Source organism: Myxocyprinus asiaticus, chromosome 48 (genome assembly GCF_019703515.2).
Source record: "Myxocyprinus asiaticus isolate MX2 ecotype Aquarium Trade chromosome 48, UBuf_Myxa_2, whole genome shotgun sequence".
Lineage (NCBI taxonomy): Eukaryota > Metazoa > Chordata > Actinopteri > Cypriniformes > Catostomidae > Myxocyprinus > Myxocyprinus asiaticus.
Window position 1 is genome coordinate 17,246,897 of NC_059391.1, and position 18,253 is coordinate 17,265,149.

The 18,253-nt window shown below is 38.3% G+C and overlaps 2 protein-coding genes across 6 annotated transcripts in view; both read left to right on the plus strand.

Annotated features, from left to right (window-relative positions):
* The window catches only part of LOC127437637 (centrosomal protein of 290 kDa), a 44,416-nt gene extending 37,685 nt beyond the window's left edge, over window positions 1-6,731 (plus strand). For 3 of the 5 annotated variants that reach the window (XM_051692679.1, XM_051692677.1, XM_051692678.1), the window contains 14 exons: window positions 552-680; window positions 900-1,045; window positions 1,182-1,337; window positions 1,512-1,635; window positions 3,919-4,053; window positions 4,165-4,251; window positions 4,335-4,499; window positions 4,653-4,775; window positions 4,884-5,056; window positions 5,179-5,320; window positions 5,470-5,543; window positions 5,637-5,731; window positions 5,842-5,900; window positions 5,987-6,731. In XM_051692679.1, coding sequence (XP_051548639.1) covers window positions 552-680; window positions 900-1,045; window positions 1,182-1,337; window positions 1,512-1,635; window positions 3,919-4,053; window positions 4,165-4,251; window positions 4,335-4,499; window positions 4,653-4,775; window positions 4,884-5,056; window positions 5,179-5,320; window positions 5,470-5,543; window positions 5,637-5,731; window positions 5,842-5,900; window positions 5,987-6,175 — 1,797 coding nt within the window. In that variant the 3' untranslated portion in view covers window positions 6,176-6,731. Of the gene's footprint in view, window positions 1-551; window positions 681-899; window positions 1,046-1,181; window positions 1,338-1,511; window positions 1,636-1,772; window positions 2,612-3,918; window positions 4,054-4,164; window positions 4,252-4,334; window positions 4,500-4,652; window positions 4,776-4,883; window positions 5,057-5,178; window positions 5,321-5,469; window positions 5,544-5,636; window positions 5,732-5,841; window positions 5,901-5,986 lie in introns of those variants that run through there. The other 2 variants (XR_007896585.1, XR_007896586.1) reach the window with 2 other exon arrangements.
* Window positions 6,732-12,790: 6,059 nt separating this feature from the next.
* Window positions 12,791-17,229, plus strand: LOC127437542 (uncharacterized). Its single transcript, XM_051692528.1, has 3 exons — window positions 12,791-15,210; window positions 15,368-15,597; window positions 16,075-17,229. Exons 2-3 carry the CDS (start codon window positions 15,385-15,387, stop codon window positions 16,495-16,497), a joined length of 636 nt encoding a protein of 211 aa, XP_051548488.1. The 5' UTR covers window positions 12,791-15,210; window positions 15,368-15,384; the 3' UTR covers window positions 16,498-17,229.
* The last annotated feature ends 1,024 nt before the right edge of the window (window positions 17,230-18,253 follow it).

Here is an 18,253-nt window from a genome sequence, read left to right on the forward strand (position 1 = left end):
GCCCTTCTATTACGGCAGTGAATACGTCTAGACACCATTGTGCAGCTCCTTGCTTTTATCAGTATTTGTGTCCTCTGGGAGAAAATAAACTGAGGCTTAATTACATATTTGCTTGTATAATCATAGTCCTCTCCACTCATGCAGCAGTGATGTTTGCATGGAAGTTTCACAATAACAGTGTGTCATTACATGCAGCTCCACAAAATATTTACACTTTAAGTACATTGTTCATTAGAATAACTGTACTGTGTACTTAATTACAGATTACTAAATGCACTGTACTTCAAGTACTGTAATTACTGATGTAGACTATTATATGATCACTGTATTGTAAAGTATTGCCCAATTTGTATCATTGTGACTTTTCTCATAATTGGGTTTGCATACATTTTATACATTCATGACTTACGTATATAGGTATAGTTTTGAGATATTGCTATGACATGATAATAACAAATAATACATGACAATAACAATAAAAATAAGTGTTATAAGGATATTCATTAAATGTGTCTCTGTTTTATGCATGTTTATTTGGTGTGTATGTGTAGGCTCAGGTTGAGAGTGATGGCCCCACTGTAGAAGCTCTGCAGAAAAAGATCCGTAAGTTAGAGCAGGAAATGGACAGGAAGAGTGTCTCAGAGCCCACAGACAAGAGAACTGTACTGAAGGAAGACAAGGTGAACAACAACCTTACTGTATATTTCAATGTTACAGAAAAATACTCTTTCCCTCTTGCACCAACATTACGCAGAACTGTTATTGTAATCTTGATATTAGTCATGAAACTTGTTAGAGAATATGTTATCGTTTTGACTGCTGAAAACTTGAGACATAGAGGTATGAGACAGGTATGAATTTTCATGCATTGCATTTATAGACTGTTTTTGTATTTGCAGTCCTCTAAAGAAGAAATCGTGAGGTGGGAGGAGGGTAAAAAGTGGCAAGCCAGGATGGAGAAGGTGCGTAACATTCTCAAGGAGAAGGAGAAGGAAACGGATTGTCTGTCCAAACAATTAGCCACCGTCAAAGAACTTTATGGCAGGTCAGTGCCATGATACTTAGTACTTAAATTTGTTTGATAAATGTTAACATTGAGCTTTAAGATTTAGTAGAATAGTGAGATTAAAAGAAAGATTTCCAATCACTTATTTACTGTATGTTTTCTAATGTTCATGAAGATTGGAGCAGGAGAAAGTGAGTCTGCAGAAGAAACTCAAGACTAGAGGAGTGACGGCAGACCAGGTTGTTGGTGCACGGACCCTCGAGGTGGACAGAGAGGTTGAGGAATTGAAAACAAGAAACGCTGAATTGGAGCAGCAAATCAAAATGATAAAGTACTATCTGCTATTTTTGGTTTCCATCCCTAAAACTCTTGAAGAGTCATCAACTTTTATTGTGTTCATCATTGTCAATAGTGTTTACATCATAGACATTTGCTTTTTTGTTGATTGGAAGTGAAAAATTTAGTTCTTTTTAAGTAATTTTAATGTGTACGGTTGGTGGTTTAGGCAGCAGCAGGCTTTACCGCGTGATGCTGCAATGGAGGACATCACCATCCGGAATCGTTATCTTGAAGAGAAACTTCACTCCTTGGAGAACCAACTGTCCAAGGAGCCCCCATCCAGACCATCTGTAGGTGCAACTTCCTAAATTGCAGTTAAACATCTTGCCAATAAATGTCATCCATCTCTGTTCTCTAAATCCACTTTCACACTTCCTTTCAACCCTGTTTCTTTCTCCATATCTCCTTTCCTCCTCTGATAATGAAGGACAAACATGTGGCATCACCATCTCAGCTTGGTTTGTCCTCAAAAGTTGTTCGTTCTGTGACTTCCAATGTCAGTGAATCTGAACAAACTCAGTCCTTTTTATTAACAAAAAAATTAACTGCAACTGAAGAAAGCAGAGCAGAGGAAAATGAAGACAAATCAGTTACTGTAGGGAAGAGCGCTGTAGATTTAGCAGAAGATTTGTTGAACACTGACAAAAATGAACGAGAAGAAGCAGATCATAAAAATGGATCTGTTGATAAAGAAATACCAGATGAGTCTCTGGGTCAAGAGTATATAGCAGCTGAACTCAAGATTGTTGGTGAGGAGATGATGGACAAGGCTTCAGGAGATGATAAACTGGAAGGTAGCAGTCAGACAGAGCCAGAGATGACAAAAAAGCATGTTGAGGATTACCAAAAAGAGGGAGAGAAGGAACAAGAACATGATGAATCTGAAGAACACCATGCTCAGACTTTCAAAACTGAAGGTGAGCCAAAACAGGATTTGAAAACATCTGCAGCACCTGAAAAGTGCCAAGAAAGTGAAAAAGCTCTCACCAGGGAGAAGACCTCTAATTCAAAACTGACATCTGAGGAAACAATGGCCGGGGAGAAAACCAAGTCCTTTGTCACAGAGCCAGATCCTTTGTGGATCCAAGCGCTATTTTAAGTGCAGACTTTGAAGGTTCCCTTACTAAGGAACTAAACACAGATTTGACAAAGAATGAGCTTGACGTGACCGACAGCATTCTTGGACCATTAGAATCAGAAGCTACATTCCATTGTTACAAAGAACAGACAAAGAATAGCAAAATGAAAGTTTGAAAATCTCACAAGGTACCTTATGCAGTGGTCCGTAGGATATCCCAGCTAAATGCTTCTGTAAAGTTTCCAGTTGCCTGCACTATAGCTGTGCTGGCTGTCAGCTTGTGATTTTCTGGATTTGTGTCTGCATTCGTGCTAGAGGTTGACCGATAGTGGATTTTGCCAATACTGATAGTTAAGATGGTGGAAAAGGCCTATAACCAATTAATCAGCCGATAGTTTTTAAAACTGATTTATTTAATACTGAAACCCTTTCTTAGCCTTTTCTAACTATGACGGGCTCAGACATAGAGGCTACAAGAGCCCAAAATGAATAAAATCCTTGATGCAGTTTATTGTGCAACCAAAATCAAGTTTCCAGATAGTCGCATTTTTCTTTTCATGCACTCGCTGTAATTTAGAACACTTGATTTATCTAATCAAAATAACCTAATTTGCAGTGAAGTGAGGATAAAAATATGGATGAATATTGTCAGTCAGTGATTGTTTTTATTTCACCTCTAGAGGGTGCTGTTATACTGTAGAACCAAGTTGTTCTAACTCAGTGCTGGCTAAGAAGGAATAAATTAAACTATCTGCATAGGGGGGCCTGGGTAGCTCAGCAAGTAAAGACGCTGACTACCACACCTGGAGTCGCAAGTTCGAATCCAGGGTGTGCTGAGTGACTCCAGTCAGGCTTCCTAAGCAACCAATTGGCTCGGTTGCTAGGGTGGGTAGAGTCACATTGGGTTAGCCTCCTCGTGGTCGCTATAATGTGGTTCTGACTCTTGGTGAGTTGTGCGTGGATGCCATGGAGAATAGCGTGAAGCCTCCACACACGCTAGGTCTTCATGGGAACGCGCTCAACAAGCCACATGATAAAATGTGCAGATTGACAGTCTCAGTCACTTAGGCAACTGAGATTCGTCCTCCGCCACCCGGATTGAGGCGAGTCACTATGCCATCACGAGGATTTAGAGCACATTGGGAATTGGGCATTCCAAATTGGGGAGAAAAGGGGAGAAAATCCCTTTTTTTGCCGAAACACCTTTAGTGTCAAACAGAAACTATCTGCACCGATTAATCTGTGAAACCAATATATCGGTCTGCCTCTAGTTTGTGCCATAGCAGCTTTATCTTTGTATTGCAAACTTTCCATCCTGCAACTAGTTTTAAAAATGAATTACCTCCCTTTATTACAAAGTCACAGTTTTTAGATGTAAAAATCTGCATCCCTGTCCTGGAAAAGCATATCAAGGAATGAGAGATAGTGTGCATGTGTGTGTATTGTTTAGTTGGCTATTGTTTATGACATTAGCATCACTTTATTGTTTTTGCAGACATCTGGCAGAGGTTCTGGTACTCCATCACAAAGAGAACATGAGCTCCAAAAAGAGAACCTCAAGTTGTCCACAGAAAACCTGGAGCTTCGCTTTCAACTGGAACAAGCAAACAAGGACTTACCACGTCTAAAAGTACAGTACAAGTCAAAGTTATTACACCTGCATTATTTACTTTATACTGTCTGGTCTACGTATAGGGATTGCTTTACTCATTTTTTCATTTTTCTCTCTCTTTATATGAAGGATCAGGTGTCTGACCTCAAAGAGATGTGTAATGTTCTGAAGAAAGAGAAAGCTGAAGTGGAGAAGAAGCTCAGTCATGTTCGAGGGGTAAGTGCCAACATCTGTGCAGACTTAAAAACAGACCTTGGCTTCTCATCTCCACATTCATTTTTTATGCTCCTCTTGTGCAGTCTGGGCGAAGCGGGAAATCCATACCTGAGCTGGAGAAGACCATTGGGCTGATGAAGAAGGTAGTTGAGAAGGTTCAGAGAGAGAACGAGAGCTTAAAAAAAACATCAACAGGCAACGTTCAAGAGCAGCTTACCACACTGGAACGGGACCATGAGAAACTTAAGGTGCATGTTGAGAATGTGTTGAAAAGATGATATGAATAAGAATGTGTTGTCTTTATAAATATAACCACAATGGACTGAGGAATGTAGATTTGGAAGAAATTCTATTCTACAGTAATCTGTAAAAATGTGCAAATTCTTTCCTTTTTGTTACAGTCAGAATATGAAAAGATGAAAGGAAAATTAGAGGAACAGCTAAGTGCAAGACTTGAGTCAAAAACTAAAGGCATTGAGAAAATCATGATGGAAAATGAACGCTTGCGTAAAGATATTAAGAAGGTTTTTTTTTTTAATCACTTTAATTCATTACCTCTATGCTAAGAAAACATTTATGAATTTGGTCTAACTATGATAGTAGGTGTCAAATGATATTTTGCCAACTTGCAGGAAGCAGAGGCTGCAGAAAAGCTGAGGGTTGCAAAGGCCAGTCTTGAATTAACTAATGAGAAAGTGCGGGCAGAGCTTGAGGAGACCAACCAGAGGCTTTTATTAGCCCTGTCTAACAGGCCATCTTTAGAGGGTGCAGACAGCAAGACCTGGAAATCTTCTGTTGTGACTAGGTAGTATATTTATTTGAATCCCTAATTGGTTTTAAACACACACTCATTCAGAGCGTTTCAGTACTGATATCATATGCATGTAAAATCATCGTAAGATCAGTTTTCTATTTTTCTTCCATAAGATTATTTGAAAACAAGATGAAAGTACTTGAAAGTGAAATCTCCAAGAAAAACTCCAGCATATCAGAGCTGAAAGAGCAACTAAAAGAGGCAAATGAGAAGCAGCACAATACACAACACAATATCAGCCAGTTAAAGAAGCAAGTAAGACTCTGAACTCTCTATTGTTATTCAATCAATCAATTAATCATTAAAATCACATTATTCCGTCATTAGAGTGTGTACAAAAATAGAATATAATGGGGCACCTTTGCTTTTCCCCAGAGATCTAATTAGCTAATATGTGTCAACAGGTGGAACTCCTAAAAAACATCCCAATAGAAGCAACAACTGATGAAGGCCTTGCTAAAGAGTATCAGTCAGTAAGGTAAAGTGTTTAAGAGGGAAAAGCCTACCAAAATATTAAATGTTTTCACAGAAGACAACTCATCTCATTCTTCACCAAATTTGACCTATTTAGATTGGCCAATAAACAACTTGAGAGGGAGAAAGCACAACTTCTTCACCAGATCCAAAGATACGATGAGCTGTTTGGCACCAGCAAAGCAGGGCCAGGTAAGATCATTGATATTTTTGACTAAATCATATTGTGCTTGACAGAGTTGTTAGATTACGTAAAAACATGGAACGATCTGTAATTTCTGTGGGCTATTTTTTCTTTCTAGGATACAGTGAGCTACAGGAACAAATTAAGACAGCAAATACTGAAAAGAAGAAATTACAGGTATCTCTGCTTGAAAACATTTAAAATGATCTGCTGTTTTAAAATCTCCAGTCTAACTTCATAAATGGCTGCTTTCATTTTTGAAGGATGAAGTGAGAAAGCTGACCCGAGAGCTGGAAAACTTTGACCCAACGTTTTTCGAGGAGCTTGAAGATCTGAAGTTCAATTACAATCTGGAGGTGAAGAAAAACATTGTTCTTGAGGAACAGTTGAAGAAACTGTCGGATCAATTTGGAGTAGTGGTTGAAATTCCAGTAGACGTATCTATAAGTTAACAGACATTAATTAATTTAAAGAAAAGGACAAGATGACTTCAGTTGTAAATGTTATTGTTACTACTCAATTAGAACCAATTATGTACACTGATAATGTGGGAACTTGCATTGCTTTATATAAGTTAGTGTTTTTTTTTTCTTTTTTTCTTTGTTTTTTTTTATGGTTGCATAGTTATTTTTTGTACAATATATTTATACATTTTCATATAAAGTTAAGTCTTAAAATGTTTGTGTTTTATGGCCTTTCTAGCAATTTATTCACATTAACTGCAGAGTTTGCTTTGTCAACTTTTTTTTTAACATAAAACCTAAAAAAGCATTGTCAAAGCATTGCTTTTAACTTTATGGCTGTGTTAATATTTACTTTGGGCTTTTTGGTCCTTCCATTGTATTTATTTACATATTGTTTAACCGTATTCTGGAACATACTTGAACATAAAAAAATAATTAAAAAGCAACACTCTCACTATCTGAAAAAAAAAAAAGTGCAAGATATTGAAGGGATAACTCTCCCAAATATAGATTGTCATCGTGTACTCTCCCTTATGTTGTTCCAAACCCCTATGACTTTCTTTCTTTCATGGAACACAAATGGAGATATCAGGCAGTATGTTAGACCCAGTGACCGTTTACTGTCATTTCATCTTTTTTCCAGACAATGACATTGAATGGTAACTGAGTCTGTTATTCTGCCTAACATTTACATTTGTTTTCCACAGAAGAAAAATCAAACAGTTTAAAACAACATATGGGTAAATAAATGCTAGAATTTTCATTTTTGGGTGAGGTACACAGCATGACTGTACATCACACTCCTGTCATACCAAGTGCTTATGGACAAGGTATCAATGGGGAATCACAACAAGCAGTTTTGACCTCTTGGCAATGTTAAGGGTTGGCAAAGGTCCTCAAATTTAATCCTGGTTTAAACCAGAAGTGAATACTAGGTAGGAATGTTTGTTAGATCCATCTAAGAGTTCAGCGTTCAAACTGCATTGTCCCAAACTGCACTGTCCCATATACAGCTCAAGTGTTGTACATTTATGCTGGAGAAAGATTTAAATAAGCCTTCTCTGATGCATCAGGATCAGACTCTTGTCTAAATGTATGACCACAGGTCTAGTGTTCAGGAAGGTGTCACCAACAAGCCACTTCAGACCAAGGTGATGGCGGTATATCTGGAGAAAAAGATTTAATGTGATTAAAACTAGTAAAAAAAACAAAATTATGAAGAGATATTAAAAAAACTGAGATGATATATTTACCAGTGTCCCATCGTTACAGTGCCAAACAATTCCTTCCACTCGGCCCTCTTGGCATTCCTGAAACCAAGAATACAGCTGCTGGTATTCCAGTGGAGGAGGGTTTTGGATCTCTAGGATTCCGTGGGGCACCAGAGCATGGACCGGATGTTTTTTACTTCCAAAACCTTCAGAATTCAACAGTTTGTTTGTTTATTTAGTTTTAACACCATGTCAGCTACTAGGCTATTCACATGGCAAACAAAGGTTTGTCAATACATATTTGAAATATTAGGTAAGACACTTTAAGTTTATACAAGATAAAAACTGTAAAATCAGATGGTACTTTAAAAAAAATAATAATAATAATTATTAAGGAAGTCTCTGTATAGAAGTGTTGTCTGTTAGTTCCAAAAGTTTTATTTCAATAGAATGTGCTTGATGCTCATAGGGGTTTGGCAAGGTATACATATGGGAGGATCTTCACCAGTCAGTAAAAATGCATGTTATTCTTGAATGGCCCAGTCAGCATCTGGTAAACACCATTTGGTCGTGCCTAGATTTAACATTTTGAGAGTAGTTGCTTTGGAGCCTGGGGTTTATTTCGTATAGTTTATTGCTGTCGCACTCATTCCAATCTGATTGCCACTTATTGGTGATTTTCGAGTTTATTAATGGCCTGAGGTCAGATGGTGGCATCAGACATTCTGAGATCTCCAAGTTTAATGCCTCTTTTGCAGCTGTATCTGCTTTTTCATTTCCTGCCAGACCAATATGCACCCAACAGAGGATAATGTTGAAATCCTTCTTCTGTAATCGATGTATTTTAGTCAAAATGTTAATAGTCAAAATGTCTCCATGGTTTCAAGTGCTTGAAGGCAAGACTTTGAGTCTGTAGTGATTAAAAAGTTTCATCCTCGGCCCTGCTCAAAGTTTTCTAGTGCCAGTAGCAGCGCTCGGACCTCAGCTGTGAAGATAGAGCTCTGTTCTGGAATACGTATGCCATATTGTTGATCTCCAATCACTACTGCTGCTGACACACTGTTATCAGTTTTGGATCCATCCGTGAATACTGTACTATGGAGTGGGAGACTATAATTCAGTACCATGAATTCCTGTTGATACACATTGGGGAGAGTTTCTGCCTATTTTAGTTGTGCCAATGCCATAGAAATAGTAGGTTTTTTCAAGGTCCAGGGGGGACATAAGCCAAATATAATAAGGTCTTATGTTGTCCAGATTGGTGTTCAAGTTCTCCAAGTATGGTTTAATCCATATTCCAAAAGGTCTGATCACTTTAGATCTAGCTTCATACAGATGAGAACATTCTGGTTGGAATACTGGTGTAGTGGCCGGATTACTTAGATTTGCTTTGAGTTTGACTGCGTATTGTAAGGCTTCTGTATAAAGGCTTTTAATGGGACTTGTTCTGAAGGCTCCAAGAGCTAGACGTATTCCCTGGTGGTGTATTGTGTCAAGTGTTCGAATGTATGACTTCCTTGCCTGACCATACACAGTACTCCCGTAATCCAGTCGGGATCTAATTAATGTTCTGTAGAGACGTAAAAGAACAGTAACGTCCACACCCCATTTTTGTATTGGGCATGTATTGGCCAGGACTTTTAAAATATTAATTGTTTTAAAACATTTTTTTCCTAAACATCTTCATATGTGGGATAAAGTTGAATTTGTTATCACAGACAAGGCCTAAGAATTTGAAGTCATTCACTACTTTGATGGGTTCTCCCTCCATACTCAACTCTGGGTTGGGGTGTAAGGATCGGAGAAGGCAAAAATCCATACATACTGACTTTGTTTTGGAAAATCTGAATCTGTTCTTTATTGACCAGTTGTTTATTTTATTTATGCATAGTTGTAGCTCTTGTACAGTTATATTCATATTTTTCCCCCTATAGCATATGCATAGGTCATCAACGTATAGACTCCGAAAAATGTGGGGGTCAATAACTTTGATTATACTATTGATTTTGATGCTGAATAAAGTCACTGAAAGGATGCTCCCTTGTGGAACTACCAGCTCTTGTACATGTGGGTTTGATAGTGTAGTTCCTACTTGAACACAAAAACATCTGTTTGTCAAGAAGTTGGAGATAAAGATGGGTAGGTTGCCTCTGAGCCCAAGTTCGTACAAGTCTTTGAGTATTCCATATCTCCAGGTGGTATCATAGGCCTTCTCAAGGTCAAAGAAGACAGCTACAGCATGTTCTTTTTTAATGAAGCTGTCCCGGACAAACTATTCAAGTCTGATGAAGTGGTCCAAAGTGCTTTTGCCTTTCTAAACCCACACTGGTAATCACTAATCTTATGCTCTGATTCCAGAATCCATACCAGGTGGTCGTTGATCACCTTCATGCCACAAAGGTGGTATATTCCCTGTTTTCCAAACATTGTTAAAAATCTCCAGGAGGAGGACTAGTGTTGTATGTGGTAAGTGCTTCAAGAATTCGTAATGGATTCTGTCTGGTCCAACTGCGGTATTATGGGAACATTTGATAGCCCTTGTAAATTCCACTAGTGAAAGGTTGATTATATGGCTCAGTGTTATTTGAGTGGAAATTCAGGAGTTTCTGTTCCTGTTGTGTACATATCCTATTGAATTCTATTTGGCAGTTGTCTAATGAAGAGTTCTTTTCGAAAGATTTTGCAAGAATGTTGTTTATTTTACTTGGATCATAGTTACGAGAGTGCCTTGATGCTTGATGTGTCGAATTTGAGTTTCTTCATCTTTGTTTTTCATCTTACAAATCAGGTTCCAGATTTTTGGTGATGGTGTATTTGCTGTTAGGTTAGATACATATTTTCTCCAAATCTGTCTTTTTGCATTATTTTTAATCCATCGTGCTTGTGCTCGGAATATCTTAAATCTTACCAGATTTTCTTCTGTTGGATGTCTGCTGAAGATTCTCTCCACTTTTTTCCGAGCTTTTATGGCTTTTTTGCAGTTGTCATCAAACCATGGGTTATGCCTGCGACTTGGTTTTGGTGATGTCTTAGGGATGGTATCATTTGCTATTTCTATCAACTTGTATGTGAAACTTGTAACTGGGTCTTGGCTGTCTAGGGTTGCTGAATTAAGTTTATCATAACATTGGGTCTGGAACAGGTACCAGTTGGCTTTCTTGAGATATCATCTTGGAAAATTATGTTGGATATTTGATCTTGTAGATGTAATGATTAGGGAAAAATGATCACTTCCACATAGATCGTCCCAGGTGCGCCATGAGAAATCAAGCAATAGATCAGGTTTGCATATTGTTAAATCGGTTTTTGAATATGTTCCATGTCCTGGGTGCAGGTAAGTGTCTGAGCCGTCATTGAGGATACACAGTTCATTGTTACTAATGTAGTCTTCAAGTATTTTTCCCTTCCTATTTGTGCTTTGATGTGGCTTCTTTCCTTTTGATATTAGGGAATGTTCCATTGTCGGATTTGGTTCTTCGCTAGCTCCGGTTTGTGTTTGACTGGTAGAGGTTTGGGCGCTTTGCGCTTTCTTTTTTGACGAAGGTGGGTTTTTGTTGCTGATTAACTGAGGTTTGTCTTTTGTTAGCCAGGTCACATCTGTCTGGCACTCAACTGTATGTTTGGTTGGTAATGTTACAGATGCAAAGTTTTTTCAAACTTAAAATTTGGGAGCTTTTCCACCTCTTTGCGTGCTTCTACATAGTTCACTTTTATTTTTTACATTTTACTCTTTGAATTTCTTTATCTTTAATCCATATAGGACAGTGTTTTGATGAGGCCGGGTGATCCCATGAGCAATTTCGGCATTTTGATGGTTTTAAACAGGTTTCTTCATGCCTGTCCTCTCCGCAATTGTAACAGGTTGGATTGTTCTTGCACCCAGCGGAGCTATGACCAAACCTCTGACAACTGAAGCATCTTAGGGGGTTAGGGATGTATATGTCAACGGGGACTCTCAAGAACCCTAACCAGATCCATTCAGGTAATTGAGGTTTGTTGAATGTCTTTATCATTTGGTCTCCTTTTTTTATTGTAATCCTCTTTATACTTGTAACACCCTGTTGTGCTAGTTCTGAAGCTATTTCAGTCTCATCTATGTCATGTAGTTCTCTGGTTCTTATTATGCCTTTGCTGGAGTTTAAGTATGGGTGTAAAGATGCTTTCATAGGGACACCGGCCAAAGTGTTTGCACTCAGTAGATTATCTACATGAACTTTCTTTGTACATTCGACCAGAAACTGGCCTGACCTGCAACTTTGTAAGTGAGTTTTGTAAGTGCCATGTCAGGTGATTGAGATTCTAAAATTATAAATCTCTCCCAGTTCTCATTTTTTGAAACAAGTTCACATCTAGCATTCAAGTAATCATCCGAATTTTGTTCTAGTATCTGTCTTTTGGGGGTTTGTTTGTTTGCCATATTTGTTATGTTTTATTTCATCCTACTTGCTCCCCACCCGCCTCGGAGCCCAACATGGGGATGCACAGAGCCGCGGAACTCCAGCAGATATGCACCAGGGATACAAGAAAGGTATACTCTTGCAATGAGAGCTAAAAGCTCAAATTGCTTGATTGACCCTATGCCACCACCTTCAGGGAAACATTTCATTGTGGATGATTTAAATGCCAGTAATTGCCCAGGACACGTCATGACTAGCCGCTTGATTGGACCGGGTCTCTCCAAATGCCCGTCTGTATGAAATTAGAGCCAAAACATTTTGTTGGATCTGGGGGAGCCGCAACTGCCCGCATTCCTCAAATGCCAGGATCTCTTCTTCCACAGACACGGGTCGCAACTTACGGCCAACAAGTCGCCCCATTCGTCGCCTTTTACGAAGAGCAAAGGGGTGCTAGGGACCTATTCTACCCCGGGTCCCCACGGGGGCAGAATTCGACAGTAAGTTACTTCCAAAGCCTTCAGAATTTCGCATCAGTTACATCCCAAAACTACAGAATTCCACATCAGTTATTCACTTCCCAAACATATAAAATTCTACAGTAGTTACTTCCCAAATCTACAGAATTCCAAATCAGTTACTTACCAAACCTATAGAATTCTACATCAGTTAACATACTTCCCAAACCTACAGAGTTCTACAGCAGTTAATTCCCAAATCTACAGAATTCCACATCAGTTACTTACTTCCCAAATCTACAGAGTTCTACAGCAGTTAATTCCCAAATCTACAGAATTCCACATCAGTTACTTACTTATCAAATCTATAGAATTCCACATCAGTTACTTCCCAAATCTACAGAATTCCACATCATTTACTTACTTCCCAAATCTAGAATTCCACATCAGTTACTTCCCAAATCTACAGAATTCCACATCAGTTACTTCCCAAATCTACAGAATTCCACATCAGTTACATACCAAACCTACAGAATTCAACATCAGTTACCTCCCAGATGTACAGAATTCCACATCAGTTACTTATTTCCCAAATGTACAGAATTCCACATCAGTTACTTATTTCCCAAATTTACAGAATTACACATCAGTTACTTACTTCCCAAATCTATAGAATTCACAACAGTTACTTACTTCCAAAATCTACAGTATTCCACATCATTTACTTACCAAATCTACAGTATTCCACATCAATTACTTACCAAACCTACAGAATTCCACATCAGTTAACATACTTCCAAAAGCTACAGAATTCTACAGCAGTTCCTGCCACAATCTACAGAATTCCACACCAGTTACTTACTTCCCAAATCTATAGAATTCACAACAGTTACTTACTTACAAAATCTACAGTATTCCACATCAGTTACTTACCAAATCTACAGTATTCCACATCAATTACTTACCAAACCTACAGAATTCCACATCAGTTAACATACTTCCAAAAGCTACAGAATTCTACAGCAGTTCCTGCCACAATCTACAGAATTCCACATCAGTTACTTACTTCCCAAATCTATAGAATTCCACATCAGTTACTTACTTCCCAAATCTACAGAATTCCACACCAGTTACTTACTTCCAAAATCTACAGTATTCCACATCAGTTACTTACCAAACCTACAGAATTCCACATCAGTTAATATATTTCCCAAACCCACAGAATTCTAAAGCAGTTCCTGCCCAAATCTACAGTATTCCACATCAGTTACTCACCAAACCTACAGAATTCCACATCCGTTAACATACTTCCCAAACCTACAGATTTCTACAGCAGTTACATAGTTTCCAAACCTACCAACTTCCAAGTTAGTCAGTTACTTCCTAAATCTGCACAATTACACAGTCAGTTACTTGCTAGAAAATACAGATGTAGACCCTAGATCTAGACTACAATAAACCCTGTTGGGATTTATTTTGCGATAACAACCAGCGAACTGTATATTATCCCTTACATAATAACTTTCATTAGCATTAACAAACATTACATTATATAATGCTTGAAAAAATTATCCATATGCACCTTTGCATTAATTTGTAAAACAATAACTGTCCACCCTCATTCTGACCCTCTGTCAGAAACATTTGGTTTTGGTGCTGCTTCTCCTTTAAGACTTGACAGTAAATGCCCACTGATTATGATTGGCTCTCAGCTCTTGACTGACCTGTTCTCTCCTTGCCATCTCACTACTCACTGCTACTGGGCAGGGCTACGTAGTAAAGTAGTTGTTGATGTGTTGTTGTAGACGTAGTGTGACATCACAATGTGGAGGAAGTAGTGAACGAGTCGTTTTGGCAGCTTGGATTTAACAAATGCTCTTTTTGCAGTGAAGAGGAAGTTTTGAGTTCTGAAACTTACAGTATGTTTTTAAGTTTAGCTTTAGTTAAAATTCCTCATATCATGACCTCTTTAAAAGCTGCTGCTCTGAAGAACCCTGAGGCTTGATAAAGACAACATAGTGTTATTCTACATTGTTTAGGGTTTTTTCAAAATCTCTCAACTGAGACCAAAATTTCTAACACTAACTCCTCCTAGAGCTTTTGAGCTACATCCACAAATATTTGCACAAAACTTCAGAATGTTCAGGAATAGTGTGCTGTCTTTTATAAATTATTGAACTTACGGTTTTCACACAGCGGACAATCAAATACCAGAAAAAAATCCTACAGACTTACATTGACTGAATAATCAAATGGGCCAACGGAAAACTCGTTAATTCAAACTTCAAATGTCAAAAATTTAAATTTAAACAAACCCACACAATGCCTTTAACTTTCTGCTTTAAGTTGCTCTCTCTCTGACGATTTATCTTACTATCTATGTGACAGTCTGTCTGACTATCTATTTCAGTTTGTCTTACTGTAATATCTGTTTATCCATTAAACTTCAACATTTTAAAAATTGTTTAAACTTTCAGACAAGGCTTTTTTCAAGCCATCATCAAAGTTTGTCTTGACAAACTTTACCCATCTAGTTTCATCTACATGTATCTATATGTATTTCCATTAACATTGGTCCCAATAAGCTCTAGGGTTTGCTCCATGAGGTCTGCAAGAGGAACGCTGACAATTTCAAGAAATCCTTCATCTTTTCCATGTGTCCTCAAGACATGTGCAGTTCCAGCATTACAGTTGACCACAGAGGCGTGCCAGCAGTACTGTTTGTTGATGTAATCAACTGGAACCCACCCTGTCAAAAAATATCATTTTGCTATTAGCATCCTTTATTTTCCCTCAGTGCAGTTTAACTTGCACAGAGATGTCTGAGAGGAATGAGAGGTTGTTCTGGAGACACCAACTCACCTGGGATGTGTCCGTTTTCATCAGGCACTGGATGGCCATTCTCGTACTGGAATCTGGCACAATATGACGGCATGTGAAGTGTAAACATAGGCTTGTGTGTGAGTGTAGTAATGGGTGAAATCTAAAAAAACAGGCAAATGTAAAACCACAACATATGTTCATTTCATTTAGTTCTTCTGCCAGAATGAGATGCTGTTTAAATTATATAAAGATTCCCATCAGCTTGTATAACCTATGAAATTGCTGTATTTACAGGACAACCAGCATATGAAATGCTTGACACCCATCCTGACTGGGCACCATCTTTGCTTTTGGGCCACAATGAAGTGAAACTGACAGACAAAAACAGGTTTGCACGTCAGTTAAGGAGACATGAGAGGTCTGGGGTCAGGACAGGAGAGAAAGTGGAGGACAGGGTTCGAAGTGAAGCAGAGGAGAGGGCTCGACAGGAAGCCGAGGAGACGGCAGCACAAGAAGATGAAGAGGTACAACAGGAAGAGGTTATTTTATTGCTTATCAAATAACTTGACAATAACTGACATTAAAAAACAGTATATGAATATGACTTTTCCCAAAAGAAAAATATTGTCAATTTGTCGTTATTAGGAACATTTTATATTCATCAGACTAAATGTAGTAATTCAAAACCCAACTTTGCTCATTTTCCAACAGCCTTTGAAGTTTATTTAGAATCTATAAAGTTTTTAAATCAAAAAGCCCAAAGAACTGTGCCTCTGTTAAATTAATTTAACATATGTTTGTGATTCCCTTTAATTTTAATTATTTTTTTTATTTAGTTATTTAGTTATTGCTGTTTCAAATTGTACTTGCAAAATGTGAAAATTTTGAAATGTCTTGAGAACTTGCTGAATTTAATTTTGAAATTTCAATAAAAAAAAAAAAATAAAAAAACATGGTATACTTTGCTGACATGTTAACTCTTTGTTAACGTATACAACAAGGAAACGAAGGTGAGACAACAGGATGTGGAGGAGAGGGCACGGCAGGACGTGGAGGAGAGGGCACGGCAGGAAGATGACATGGCACAAAATCCTCATGACCACAGTGTAGAGGAATGTGAGCTCTGCCAGTCCAGGCATGATGAAATGAACTGTCTACTAGAGGAAAACAGACAGCTGAAGCATGAACTTGATAAATGCCAAATCACAGACAATTTTAAGGATGATAATGTTAAAGTAAAATACTACACTTCCAAGCTATGCCATTTTTCAGGTTTTGTTGTACCATATAATGCCATTTCTTCCTCAGGAAAGAAGAAAGTTGACACCTTTTCAGATGATCCTTCTTACCTTCATGCGTCTGAGATTGGATCTGCCAATCCAGCACATCGCCCATCTATTCAGTGTGCTCCGAGCAACTGTTAGTGCTGCATTTAAGGAAACAGTGAGTGTTTTGTACTCACACTTGTCTCCACTAGTGCATTGGCCAGACAGAGAGAGATTGTGAGTCAGTATGCAGCACCAGTTTGTGGAGACATTTGGAAATTGTGTTGCTGCCATTGTGGACTGCTTTGACATTTTTATAGAAAGACCATCAAATCTTCAGGCAAGGGCACAAACATTTTCAAACTACAAACACAGTCACACACTGAAAAACCTCATATGCATTCCCCCCCACAAGGAGTCATTTCTTTCATCTCCAAAAGGTGGGGTGGGAGCACTAGTGACAAACGAATAACCAAGAACTTTGGTTTTATAGACAAACTACTACTAGGTGACATAGTATTAGCGGATCGAGGGTTTGACATAAAAGAGAGTGTGGGATTGATGTGTGCTGAAGTAAAAATACCAGCATTTACAAAGGGGCAACATCAGCTGGAAGCAAAGGATGTGGAGGAAATGAGACGCATTGCACACCTCAGAATCCATGTGGAGAGAATTATCGGTGTTGTACGCAACAAATATAAAATCCTGTCTTCAACTATTCCTATCAGTATGATTCTGGGGTGAGAGGTGAGAATGTGAAATTTTTAGACAAAATTGTAACAGTTTGCTGTGCTCTGGAAAACGTGTCCAAGTGTTGTACAATGATTACTTATAGTACACTGCAGCCCTGTGAATTTGTGAGCTTTACACTGATCAGTTTTTACAATAATAAATAAGTGTTTAATGAAAAGATTTCTTTAATGCTTGTCTAAAATGTTTTTACATGCCTTGATTCTATTATTTAATAAGAATAACAAGTAAGGCCCAAGCATTTTAAACATGTCATGTGTGACGTTGTTTCTGCAACAGCCCCAGAGCTCCGACACTTTGTGTATACGTCAGCGTCTGAATTCACTCATTTCGTTCACTTACTGCTGAGATATAGTGCACTAACTGACATTCACCACATAGGAAATAGTGAATGACTGAACGATTGCGGACACAGCCAGTCTCTCTTCGCCATATGATCGCCTCGTGCCCGCACATCAAACGCGCACCCCGTACAGAAATGCTGTCTGTTCGCGCTCCAGTTATCGTTCATGCGAATGGCAGTGATTTACACTTAACTTGGATGTTTACATGGATTCATACAGTTCATCCACCTGAAGTAGCTGCGATAGTTTCCAGAACCCCCGCGAGGGCGCGGGGTAAATGCGTAAATACTGCTCATGACATGCGGGACAAAGTGCACTGATATATTGCTGCACTGATTTAAAAATGTACACTTAAAAACTGATGTCATAAGAGTCCAGTTACATTATCACCCTCAAAATGACCATCTCATTACACAGAAAATTCAGCATTAGGATTAGAGCCAAAACTTACCTCAGTGTGCTGCCTTAACTTGGAGCTGTGATTTATCTTGAAATATCAGCTTGTCTTGGTGTTAAATGAAGGCATTGCATGACAAAACTCTTCTTTTTTTTTTTTTTTTTTCACTGTGTGGAGCGAAGAAAGTGTTTCAAGTTGAAGAGTTTGATGCTGCAGCAGTGACGACTTGAGTGACAGTCTGTGTCAGCAATGCAAGCAGCTGTGTGAACTTCCGTTCTCGTAAAAGTCCCATTCAATAATCTCTCAGTAAATTACACATTAATTAAAATTAAACCCAGTCATGTAATGACAGGAACACCACCCATTGTAAAGAAGTAAATGTAAAACAAATTCATTAGAAATTTACTTGAGTGAGAGTAAAAAG